At 45.0% G+C, this 12271-nt stretch overlaps 1 protein-coding gene across 2 annotated transcripts in view; it reads right to left on the minus strand.

Annotated features, from left to right (window-relative positions):
• LOC138265964 (glutamine--fructose-6-phosphate aminotransferase [isomerizing] 1) overlaps positions 1-12271 on the minus strand; it is a 220860-nt gene that overhangs the window by 188092 nt on the left and 20497 nt on the right. For both annotated transcript variants that reach the window (XM_069214187.1, XM_069214186.1), the window contains exon 3: positions 6887-6994. In XM_069214187.1, coding sequence (XP_069070288.1) covers positions 6887-6994 — 108 coding nt within the window. The remainder of the gene's footprint in view (positions 1-6886; positions 6995-12271) is intronic.

A 12271-nucleotide genomic window follows, 5' to 3' on the forward strand; every position in this document is an offset into this window, starting at 1 on the left:
TGGAATGAGGGGGGCCTTTGGGTGCCCACCTGTCTTACCACTGGATTGACAGGTGGGGCAGGAGAGGCAAAACTCCTTAACCTTCTGGGACATATTGGGCCAGTAGAAGTGGTTGACTAACCTCTCCCACGTCTTGGTTTGTCCCAAATGCCCAGCAAGGGGAATATCATGGGCTAAGGTCAGAATAAACTCTCTGAACGACTGAGGCACTACCACTCTCCTAGTGGTACCAGGTTTGGGGTCTCTGGCCTCAGTGTACAGGAGTCCATCTTCCCAATAGACCCTATGTGTTCCATTTTTCTTGCCCTTGGACTCTTCAGCAGCTTGCTGCCTAAGGCCTTCAAGAGAGGGACAGGTTTCTTGTCCCTTACACAGCTCCTCCCTTGAGGGTCCCCCTGGGCCTAAGAGCTCAACCTGATAAGGTTCAAGCTCCAAAGGCTCAGTTCCCTCAGAGGGCAGAACTTCTTCCTGAGAAGAGAGGTTCCCTTTTTCTGACTGTGTTGCAGTTGGTTTCACAACTGACTTTCCTTTTCTCTTGGTAGGCTGGTCCATTTTTCCAGACTCCAGCTCTACTTTTTCACCCTGTGCCTTGCATTGTGCTCTTGTTTTTACACACACCAGTTCAGGGATACCCAGCATGGCTGCATGGGTTTTTAGTTCAACCTCAGCCCATGCTGAGGACTCCAGGTCATTTCCAAGCAGACAGTCTACTGGGATGTTTGAGGAGACCACCACCTGTTTCAGGCCATTGACCCCTCCCCATTCTAAAGTTACCATTGCCATGGGATGTGCTTTAGTTTGATTGTCAGCATTGGTGACTGTATAAGTTTTTCCAGTCAGGTATTGGCCAGGGGAAACCAGTTTCTCTGTCACCATGGTGACACTGGCACCTGTATCCCTCAGGCCCTCTACACTTGTCCCATTAATAAAGAGCTGCTGCCTGTATTTTTGCATGTTAGGCGGCCAGGCAGCTAGTGTGGCTAAATCCACCCCACCCTCAGAGACTAGAGTAGCTTCAGTGTGGACCCTGATTTGCTCTGGGCACACTGTTGATCCCACTTGGAGACTAGCCATTCCAGTGTTACCTGGATTGGAGTTTGGAGTGGAACTTTTCTTGGGACAGGCCTTGTCTCCAGTTTGGTGTCCAGACTGACTACAGTTTCGACACCAGGCCTTCTTGGGATCAAAGTTTTTACCCTTGTACCCAGGATTGTTTTGTGAAGAGGCTCTGGGCCCACCCTCCTGTGCAGGTTTTTGGGGGCCTGTAGAAGACTCTTTACTATTTTTATTTTTGGCTGTCTCACCACCTTTCCCCCGGGGAGGTTTTGTGACCCCTTTCTTTTGGTCACCCCCTGTGGAAGTTTTGGACACCCTAGTCTTGACCCAATGGTCCGCCTTCTTTCCCAATTCTTGGGGAGAAATTGGTCCTAGGTCTACCAGATGCTGATGCAGTTTATCATTGAAACAATTACTTAACAGGTGTTCTTTCACAAATAAATTGTACAGCCCATCATAATTACTTACACCACTGCCTTGAATCCAACCATCTAGTGTTTTTACTGAGTAGTCTACAAAGTCAACCCAGGTCTGGCTCGAGGATTTTTGAGCCCCCCTGAATCTAATCCTATACTCCTCAGTGGAGAATCCAAAGCCCTCAATCAGGGTACCCTTCATGAGGTCATAAGATTCTGCATCTTTTCCAGAGAGTGTGAGGAGTCTATCCCTACACTTTCCTGTGAACATTTCCCAAAGGAGAGCACCCCAGTGAGATCTGTTCACTTTTCTGGTTACACAAGCCCTCTCAAAAGCTGTGAACCATTTGGTGATGTCATCAACATCTTCATATTTAGTTACAATCCCTTTAGGGATTTTCAACATGTCAGGAGAATCTCTGACCCTATTTATGTTGCTGCCACCATTGATGGGTCCTAGGCCCATCTCTTGTCTTTCCCTCTCTATGGCTAGGATCTGTCTTTCCAAAGCCAATCTTTTGGCCATCCTGGCTAACTGGATGTCCTCTTCACTGGAGTTATCCTCAGTGATTTCAGAGGTGCTGGTCCCTCCTGTGAGGGAGCCAGCATCTCGGACTAGTATTTTTGGAGTCAGGGCTTGAGAGGCCCTGTCCTCCCTAGATAGGACTGGTAGGGGGGAATCTTCCTCCAATTCACTATCATCTTCCTCTGAGTTGCCACCCTCAGAGGGGTTGGCCTTTTCAAACTCTGCCAAAAGCTCCTGGAGCTGTATTTTGGTAGGTTTGGGGCCTATGGTTATTTTCTTTAGTTTACAGAGTGACCTTAGCTCTCTCATCTGTAGATGGAGGTAAGGTGTGGTGTCGAGTTCCACCACAGTCACATCTGTGCTAGACATTTTGCTTCTAAAAGTTGGAATACTTTTTAAGAATCTAAAACTGGTTCTAGAATCTAATTCAAACTTTTAACAAACTTTTAAACTCTAAAAGAAATGCTAACAGGGACTAACACAAGGCCCTAGCAGGACTTTAAAGAATTTAGAAAACTTTTCAAATTGCAAAAATCAATTTCTAATGACAATTTTGGAATTTGTCGTGTGATCAGGTATTGGCTGAGTAGTCCAGCAAATGCAAAGTCTTGTACCCCACCGCTGATCCACCAATGTAGGAAGTTGGCTCTGTATGTGCTATTTCAAAGTAAGGAATAGCATGCACAGAGTCCAAGGGTTCCCCTTAGAGGTAAAATAGTGGTAAAAAGAGATAATACTAATGCTCTATTTTGTGGTAGTGTGGTCGAGCAGTAGGCTTATCCAAGGAGTAGTGTTAAGCAGTTGTTGTACATACACATAGACAATAAATGAGGTACACACACTCAGAGACAAATCCAGCCAATAGGTTTTGTTATAGAAAAATATCTTTTCTTAGTTTATTTTAAGAACCACAGGTTCAAATTTAACATGTAATATCTTGTTTGAAAGGTATTGCAGGTAAGTACATTAGGAACTTTGAATCATTTCAATTGCATGTATACTTTTCAAGTTATTCACAAATAGCTATTTCAAAAGTGGACACAGTGCAATTTTCACAGTTCCTGGGGGAGGTAAGTTTTTGTTAGTTTTACCAGGTAAGTAAGACACTTACAGGGTTCAGTTCTTGGTCCAAGGTAGCCCACCGTTGGGGGTTCAGAGCAACCCCAAAGTTACCACACCAGCAGCTCAGGGCCGGTCAGGTGCAGAGTTCAAAGTGGTGCCCAAAACGCATAGGCTATAATGGAGAGAAGGGGGTGCCCCGGTTCCGGTCTGCTTGCAGGTAAGTACCCGCGTCTTCGGAGGGCAGACCAGGGGGGTTTTGTAGGGCACCGGGGGGGACACTAGCCCACACAGAAATTTCACCCTCAGCGGCGCGGGGGCGGCCGGGTGCAGTGTTAGAACAAGCGTCGGGTTCGCAATGTAAGTCAATGAGAGATCAAGGGATCTCTTCAGCGCTGCAGGCAGGCAAGGGGGGGGCTTCCTCGGGGAAACCTCCACTTGGGCAAGGGAGAGGGACTCCTGGGGGTCACTTCTGCAGTGAAAGTCCGGTCCTTCAGGTCCTGGGGGCTGCGGGTGCAGGGTCTTTTCCAGGCGTCGGGACTTAGGTTTCAGAGAGTCGCGGTCAGGGGAAGCCTCGGGATTCCCTCTGCAGGCGGCGCTGTGGGGGCTCAGGGGGGACAGGTTTTGGTACTCACAGTCGTAGAGTAGTCCGGGGGTCCTCCCTGAGGTGTTGGTTCTCCACCAGCCGAGTCGGGGTCGCCGGGTGCAGTGTTGCAAGTCTCACGCTTCTTGCGGGGAGTTGCAGGGTTCTTTAAAGCTGCTTCTTGAAACAAAGTTGCAGTCTTTTTGGAGCAGGTCCGCTGTCCTCGGGAGTTCCTTGTCGTCGTCGAAGCAGGGCAGTCCTCAGAGGATGCAGAGGTCGCTGGTCCCTTTGGAAAGCGTCGCTGGAGCAGAGTTCTTTGGAAGGCAGGAGACAGGCCGGTGAGTTTCTGGAGCCAAGGCAGTTGTCGTCTTCTGGTCTTCCTCTGCAGGGGTTTTCAGCTGGGCAGTCCTTCTTCTTGTTGTTGCAGGAATCTAATTTTCTAGGGTTCAGGGTAGCCCTTAAATACTAAAGTTAAGGGCGTGTTTAGGTCTGGGGGGTTAGTAGCCAATGGCTACTAGCCCTGAGGGTGGGTACACCCTCTTTGTGCCTCCTCCCAAGGGGAGGGGGTCACAATCCTAACCCTATTGGGGGAATCCTCCATCTGCAAGATGGAGGATTTCTAAAAGTTAGAGTCACCTCAGCTCAGGACACCTTAGGGGCTGTCCTGACTGGCCAGTGACTCCTCCTTGTTGCTTTCTTTGTTCCCTCCAGCCTTGCCGCCAAAAGTGGGGGCCGTGGCCGGAGGGGGCGGGCAACTCCACTAAGCTGGAGTGCCCTGCTGGGCTGTGACAAAGGGGTGAGCCTTTGAGGCTCACCGCCAGGTGTCACAGCTCCTGCCTGGGGGAGGTGTTAGCATCTCCACCCAGGGCAGGCTTTGTTACTGGCCTCAGAGTGACAAAGGCACTCTCCCCATGGGGCCAGCAACATGTCTCTAGTGTGGCAGGCTGCTGGAACTAGTCAGCCTACACAGACAGTCGGTTAAGTTTCAGGGGGCACCTCTAAGGTGCCCTCTGGGGTGTATTTTGCAATAAAATGTACACTGGCATCAGTGTGCATTTATTGTGCTGAGAAGTTTGATACCAAACTTCCCAGTTTTCAGTGTAGCCATTATGGTGCTGTGGAGTTCGTGTTTGACAAACTCCCAGACCGTATACTCTTATGGCTACCCTGCACTTACAATGTCTAAGGTTTTGTTTAGACACTGTAGGGGTACCATGCTCATGCACTGGTACCCTCACCTATGGTATAGTGCACCCTGCCTTAGGGCTTTAAGGCCTGCTAGAGGGGTGACTGACCTATACTTGCATAGGCAGTGAGAGGCTGGCATGGCACCCTGAGGGGAGTGCCATGTCGACTTACTCGTTTTGTTCTCACTAGCACACACAAGCTGGCAAGCAGTGTGTCTGTGCTGAGTGAGAGGTCTCCAGGGTGGCACAAGACATGCTGCAGCCCTTAGAGACCTTCCTTGGCATCAGGGCCCTTGGTACTAGAAGTACCAGTTACAAGGGACTTATCTGGATGCCAGGGTCTGCCAATTGTGGATACAAAAGTACAGGTTAGGGAAAGAACACTGGTGCTGGGGCCTGGTTAGCAGGCCTCAGCACACTTTCAATTGTAAACATAGCATCAGCAAAGGCAAAAAGTCAGGGGGCAACCATGCCAAGGAGGCATTTCCTTACACTGCTGATTTAAGAAGCCTGTTTAAGCACATGCCTGAGTGGGAATAATGAGAAACTAAAATCGGTTGCTGTGAACACACAATTTTCACTCCATTTTTCTGACCTTATGTTTTCAGCTTCATATATTTATTGGAAAACCATTGGGTTTTGGATACTTTCAGCCTCTGCATCTGGGGGTATCAATTTTATGGGGTTGGCTCATTGCAGCAAACATGTGGAAATTCTAGTGGTCATTTTGATGCGGCCAGCGCAAAGTCAGATTCGGACTTTCAGCATGAACTAACCAAATTAGTTTCTCTCTTGGCCTCGGTTTTATCAAGGTTTTCAGTTTCTTTTCTTACAAGTAAATTAAGAATACCGAATAAGAATACAGGGCTTTTGTTTTATCGATAAGGGTTACATATAACTGGGAGACATTCAGGAACCCAAAACTCAGGATCTGCAGTTTAAGATTCAGAATACTAACTGCAACATAGATATTACTAAAATGTAAAGCTACAATTAACTTTTTCATTGCCATAACTTTAGCATTCACTTCCACTTTAAAGGATACTACGCTTACTCCATTTTTTTTCGAAAGCATTGTAAAACATATGAATTTCAATGCAATTGAGTGGTGTAAAACCAAGTCGGATAGAAAGACTGAATGAAACAAAAATCATGTTAGTTGGGATTAAACTATATGGATTGAGGCGTTTCCCTAAATCAATGGTCTGCTGTAAGAAATCAGTGCATCATCCAGTATATTCGTAGGAGTTCTTTATAGATTCTACCAGGCACCCACGAACAGAGAGTACATCTGTGTTGCACATTAAGATGCTTTAAAATAGCGATCGAGGAGAACATAGGGGAGTGCAACATAGGAACTTTTCTTTGACCATTGTAAGCATAAGATTTCTGTGGCAGCCTCCCAACATCTGTCAATATGTTGCAGCTATGTCACCCAACTCTGGTGACGCTGTGAAGCAATCCTCTGGAACCTTGTGAACGTTTGATCACATTATGTACTTGTCAACCCCATCAGTACAGATCCATTCTCAAAAGTAACTGACTAGAAAACCAAGTTTCTGTTCTGATGCATAATCACCTGCACAGCAGGCAATGAAGGAGAGGTGGCCAAAACCAAAGCAAAAAGAATCAGGGAACAGGCTCCAAAAAGAACAGATGTAGGTCACAGAGCTCGAAGTTTTATATATATATATATATATATATATATATATAAAAAAAGATACAGATTCAACACTTTCTTTATTTCATGATCCACTGGGAATTAAATGTAATCTGCACAGACTTTGAAGCCTTTGCAGTATTGTACCGAGTTCACCAATTTGCTAGGTTTGCCATGAAGCAGAAAAAACGAGCTTTTTAATGTACATGTTGGCCAAATTATTTTCCTTTTGCACATCATAAACCTTCAAACAAAAGGTGTAATGGGCATTCATTATGTCACTAGCACCAAACAGCAAGAATCCCCCCGCCACCAAAAAACACTGCCTCCTCAAGGCTTGGTACAGTCAATACGTATTACAACATTTCGGTTTTCTAAAGAGTAACCATCAATACTCACTGCTGATTTCCTCATCCAGAGCCTTCACTTTCCCCTTCTTCTTGATGAGATGGATTTTCTTGGAGTTTTCCTCCCAATCCTTGTCATTTCCGCCATCCACTCCAACACCTGATGTGAAAAGGATCACCCAAAATTAACACACCTAAAACAGTTGAGCCCAAGTTTACTTTTTAGCGCTAACATTTGAAAAAAATCTGAAAATGTGTAAGTCACACACAGTGATTACTTTTATACTGGTAGTTTTACATGCCTTTACTTTAAGATGCATGGGATGCTGAGGCCAGCATTTTGTAGTACCAACATCATTTTTGACCTGCCATTATCTCTGGTAAAAAAAGATGTCTGGGTGTTCAAACCCCCAACTAAGCACACTGGGTTCCAGGTCCACAAACCCAAATCCCTGTCAAGAGAATTGTCAGTTCTACTCAACAAATGTGAGACAAGGGTCAGTAGTTTACGGAGTGGTACTTGCCCCTAAGTCTACAAGAGTAACCACGGTGGGAAAAAAATAAGTTACTTTCAAGTGAATATAGTTCTCCTTGTTATGGCATCACACTCACATATTCGGATATGAGACTGGATATCCCTGAAACAATCTTTTGAAGATTTAGATGTTAACAAATACTTTTCAAAAATCTCAAAAATGTTTTTTTTTTTTTTCCAGCCAGTGCAGCTGATCTGCACACTGTCACAACTGCCCTCCTGCATCAGCTGGTTCTCCCTTAGACTCCATCATCTCTGTCAAAAGTCTTTGGGGCTGATGTAAAGTTCAGTGGATGGGTTACTCTGTTACAAACATGATGGATACCCAGTCCACTGTACTGCAAATGCATTATATCCAATGGCATGTGGAAAGTCCAAATCAGGCTCAGAGTACGTAATGTATTTATTCGTAAAAACCTTTTGAGGGTTATTAGGTGGACAGTAGGAAAGTATGAACAAAGACATCAAAGCAGAAGAACTTGATTTACAGATAAGTGATTTAACTTTCATCAGTGTTGCATCTTCACTAAATTGACTTAAAAATACATTTGGAAGTAACTAACTGGAGTAAAGCATTACACAAGGTTGCAATCGCTCAGACATTTTTCAGAACTGCCTAACCTTTGAGAATAAATACTAACATCCTAAACAGGAATGGCGGCAAACACTTGAAGAGATTCTCATATTAATGCTTTACAGATGTTAGTCAACGGAATCTATCCATGAATGCTGCTGAGGTTGCTTTTTCCTGAGACTGTGTTGTAACAGAGGTAACTCATTTGATGCCATCTTTTAGCCTTGGACTAGGGCAGTTTTTGACAACCATGTGTAGCTCATGAACTTATGTGAAGTTATTTAATCTCCTTTTACCGTTTCAAATAAATAACTTGACACTTACCAAGCAAAGGGCCCCTTATACTTCATAGGATGAGTTTCTGAAGAAAACTGGTGATGATCCAGTTTGATGGTGGTGAACTTTGGAGGTTAGTTCTAGGAAGGAACCTGGATTAGTCCTAAGAGCTACACTATCACTATGAGACCTAATTTGCAGATCGTCAACCAGAAACACATGGGGCCAGATGTAGGACATTTTTTTTTTACAACTCGCAATTTGCGATCCGTTTGGGAATCACAAATTGCGAGTCGCAAAACAAAATGTACAACAGTGTAAGGCACACTGTTTGCCATTCCCAATGGGGTCGCAAAGACCTACCTCATCAACATTCATGAGGTAGATGGCAATGTGCCGCCCCATTGGGAACGGCTGCACTTACAGCAATGGTGGCTTGCTGGGGACAGCAGAGCCCCATGTCTGACTGCCTTTTCCATATATCAGGGTTTTGTTCTAATGCAGCCCGTTTTTCTTAAAGGAAAAGGGGATACATTACAAGAACAAAACGAAAAAAAAAATAAAAAAAAATTAAAAGGTTTTCTTTTAATTTTTTCAGAGTAGGCAGTGATCCTTGGGACCACTACCTGCTCTGAAACAAATACTTACGCTTCCATTCACAAAAGGGAAGGGGTCCCTGGGGACCCCTACACTTTTGCGAATGGGTTACCACCAACTTGAAGTTTGTGGCAACTGTGAATGTTTTGTGACCACATTCACGGCCGCAAAACATTCCTACATGCCAGTGCAATTCGGTATTAGGAAGGGACGCCCTAAACACACCCCTTTCTAATACGAATCGTAAAAGCCAAATATGATTTGGTAAACAAGTTACTGATTCGCATTTGGCTCTGGTACATTGAAAAAAGCATTTTTCCAGTCGCCAACGGCCCGTTCGTCCGTTTGTGACCAGACAAATGCTTTGTACATCTGGCCTTTGGTTCTCATATACTCTCCTACATGGGATGACAGTCATCAGAAAAACAGTTTTCCAAATCAGGTATTTCATAGTGGAAGGAATGTAGGTTGTCAAACAGAAATTACATCAATCTTGAAAGCACTTCATTAATTTCCCCAATGAGGACTGGAGGCTTAAATGTGGGAAAATCCTGTAGCATAGGTTGCAGCAAAAAAAAAAGAAAAAGAAAATAAAAAGAGTTTCCTGACATCTCGGACCTCTATCTAGAGCACACCACTACTGCTAAGTGACCCATAATGCAAAAGTGTTGCATTCTTAAAGAGGTCAAACGTAGATGCGATAGTAATACCAAATACAAAGCTAACATTAAACCATCTGCCAAATTCTCTAAAGATTCAGAAGCCAGACTGCTGGAATCAGTGAACAGAGATGTGACTGAGGGTTCTCTGCTTGAGAGGCAGATAAGACCTGATGGCCAGTTGGAGGATGCTTTGCCTTTCAGAACCAGGTCTTTCTGGACCACATGGCACACAAAATCATCTTGTATCATTATTACTTACGTTCAACCACAACATGTGAAGTAAACAACCAAGGCAAAAGTTAGAAAGGGTGATTATTGTCATCAAGAATTGTTTGTGCCAACTGATCTAAAACATGCCCCACCCTTTTTACACCTGCTGTATAATATGGGTGGTTTTTGTTTGCACTTCTAAAACGGGCCTATGGATGGTGTTCCTCATTGGGAAAATGAAGAGTACAGTTTGTTTCAACTCCCACTCATGAATATGCTCATGTTCAATTTAAATGACCAACCTTTACAATAATTACATCTTTAAGATTATCTGCTGCCCGAGGGTAGTAATGTCTGGAAGGCCACATTTACTGTTCTTAGGCTTCTCGGGAACCAGCAGAACTAGGTTGGTCTTGGCGGCAACTTCTTTTTACATTTCAAGTGCTTGAGACGCTCGTTAATTTGACCATTTTAAATATTTAGTCATTTTAATTTGTTCTGTGTTTTAACAGTTTTAGTTATTGTGGTGTTATTGTGCTCTTAGAAACTTACCTGGCCCATGTTCAGTGGCCTTTTATGCTGCCTAGGGACTTCCCGGATTTGGGGCTTCCCCCTTTCTCCTCATTCCCTCCCTCACTCCTTTACTTTTGATTTATTGCATCTTTGCTGTGCTGGAGGCTGGACCACTCCCGGCCACAATTTTTACTTTTGACTGTCGGCATATCCGACGTTCGCCATTTTTGTAGGGTCAGCATTCTAGCTATCCGAGAATACAATCTCACACCCGATATAGAGCGTGATGCTGCGGGCGCGCGGCAGTTACCAACAGGACTAGGTTGGTCTTGGCGGTGACTTCTTTTTACATTTCAAGTGCTTGAGACACTCGTTAATTTGAATACTTTAAAGTATTTAATCATTTTAATTTGTTCTGTGTTTTAACAGTTTTAGTTATTGTGGTGTTACTGTGCTCTTAGAAACTTACCTGGCCCGTGTTCAGTGGCCTTTTTAGCTGCCTAGGGACTTACTGGATTTGGAGCGTCCCCCTTTCTCCTCATTCCCTCCCTCGCTCCTTTACTTTTGAATTATTGCGTATTTGTTGAGCTGGAGGCCAGACCACTTGTGGCCGCCATTTTTACTTTTGACCGTCGGCATATCCGACGTCCGCCATTTTTGTAGGGTCATCATTCTTGCTGTCTGAGAATACAATCTCAGACCTGATATAAAGCGTGATGCTGCGGGTGCGCCAGTGGCAAAAGGCAAGCCCGTCTGCTCCCATCTGCGCCAGAACGGGGCTAGGGGCTAGTCCCCCTGTTCCGGTCTCGAGAATGGCGATTGCCTACTCCTCTGAAGCCTTGTTCTCTTTTAGACCGACTACATCCGACACCTGCCAATTATTCCCATTTTTCAAGCAATGGCACATGGTTCTGTCCAGCATGCAGGTCCTCCCCCCCGCCCCAACATTAATTCTCATACATCCTTTCTGCTGATAAATTGCCGGTCTTTACCAGTGCACAAATTAGATATCAACTTGTTGCTCAGTGAAGTGGCACTTACAGCCCTGTTTCTCACAGAGACATTGCTGCATGATGCCTCAGGACCCGATATCGCTCTGGAGCTACCCCCTGGATATGTAATAGCCAGATTGGATAGACCTACCACAAGAGGAGGAGGCATTGCAATCATTCATAGAATAGGTACTAGGTTGACCTTCCTCCCCCTTCAGCTAATGGATTGTGAGAGTATGCTCTTTTCGCTGACCCTGAATCCGCACTTCACTTTTTCAGGAGTCGTGCTATACCGGCCCCCAGGTTCCCCAGACAAGTTTCTGAACTTCCTTTCAGATCAATTAGCTGACTTGATATGTAACAAACCCAACCTCACCATTTTAGGTGATTTTAACATCCATGTAGACAATAAAGAACTGGCAGCTGCCAGCCGTTTGTTGGCTGACATGGAAGCCCTTGGCTTAGCGCAACTGGTGGGTGGCCCTACGCATGATAAGGGACACATGATTGATTTAGTCTTTAGTAACCTTGAAGCCCTGTCCTCAGGGTCACCCCTTCAATTGGCTTGGTCAGACAATTTCTTAATTTCTTTGAAATTAGACACACCAACTATTAGGAGGCCATCCCAGCCCTTATCGCAGTCAGGTAGGCAATGGCATAAATTGAGCTCCGATGACTGGGTTAGGACCTTGGAAAGTTGCAAACCTAACTTTCCTAACATAAATCATATAGGGACTAATCACTTCAACGACTGCATCACTGACTCCTTAGACTCTTTACTTCCCCACAGGACCTCACCCGGAGCACGTCGGAGAGTAGGTGCCCAATGGTTTACCCCCCACTTACTTCACCTTAAAAGACACTGCAGAGTCCTAGAAAGAAAATGGAGAAACACATATGACCCTGCAGCAAGGGTGGAATACAGGAGTGCTATTAGGTCCTACCACGCCGAAATGAAAGTAGCACAAGGAATATACTATTCCCGCAGAATTGAACAAGTTTCTGGCTCCTCGAAAGAGGTTTTCCAAGTGTTCAAATAAATTTTACATTCTCCCACTAATATCGACTTAACTGAAGC

The sequence above is a fragment of the Pleurodeles waltl genome, chromosome 11, assembly GCF_031143425.1.
Source record: "Pleurodeles waltl isolate 20211129_DDA chromosome 11, aPleWal1.hap1.20221129, whole genome shotgun sequence".
NCBI classification, from domain to species: Eukaryota; Metazoa; Chordata; class Amphibia; order Caudata; family Salamandridae; genus Pleurodeles; species Pleurodeles waltl.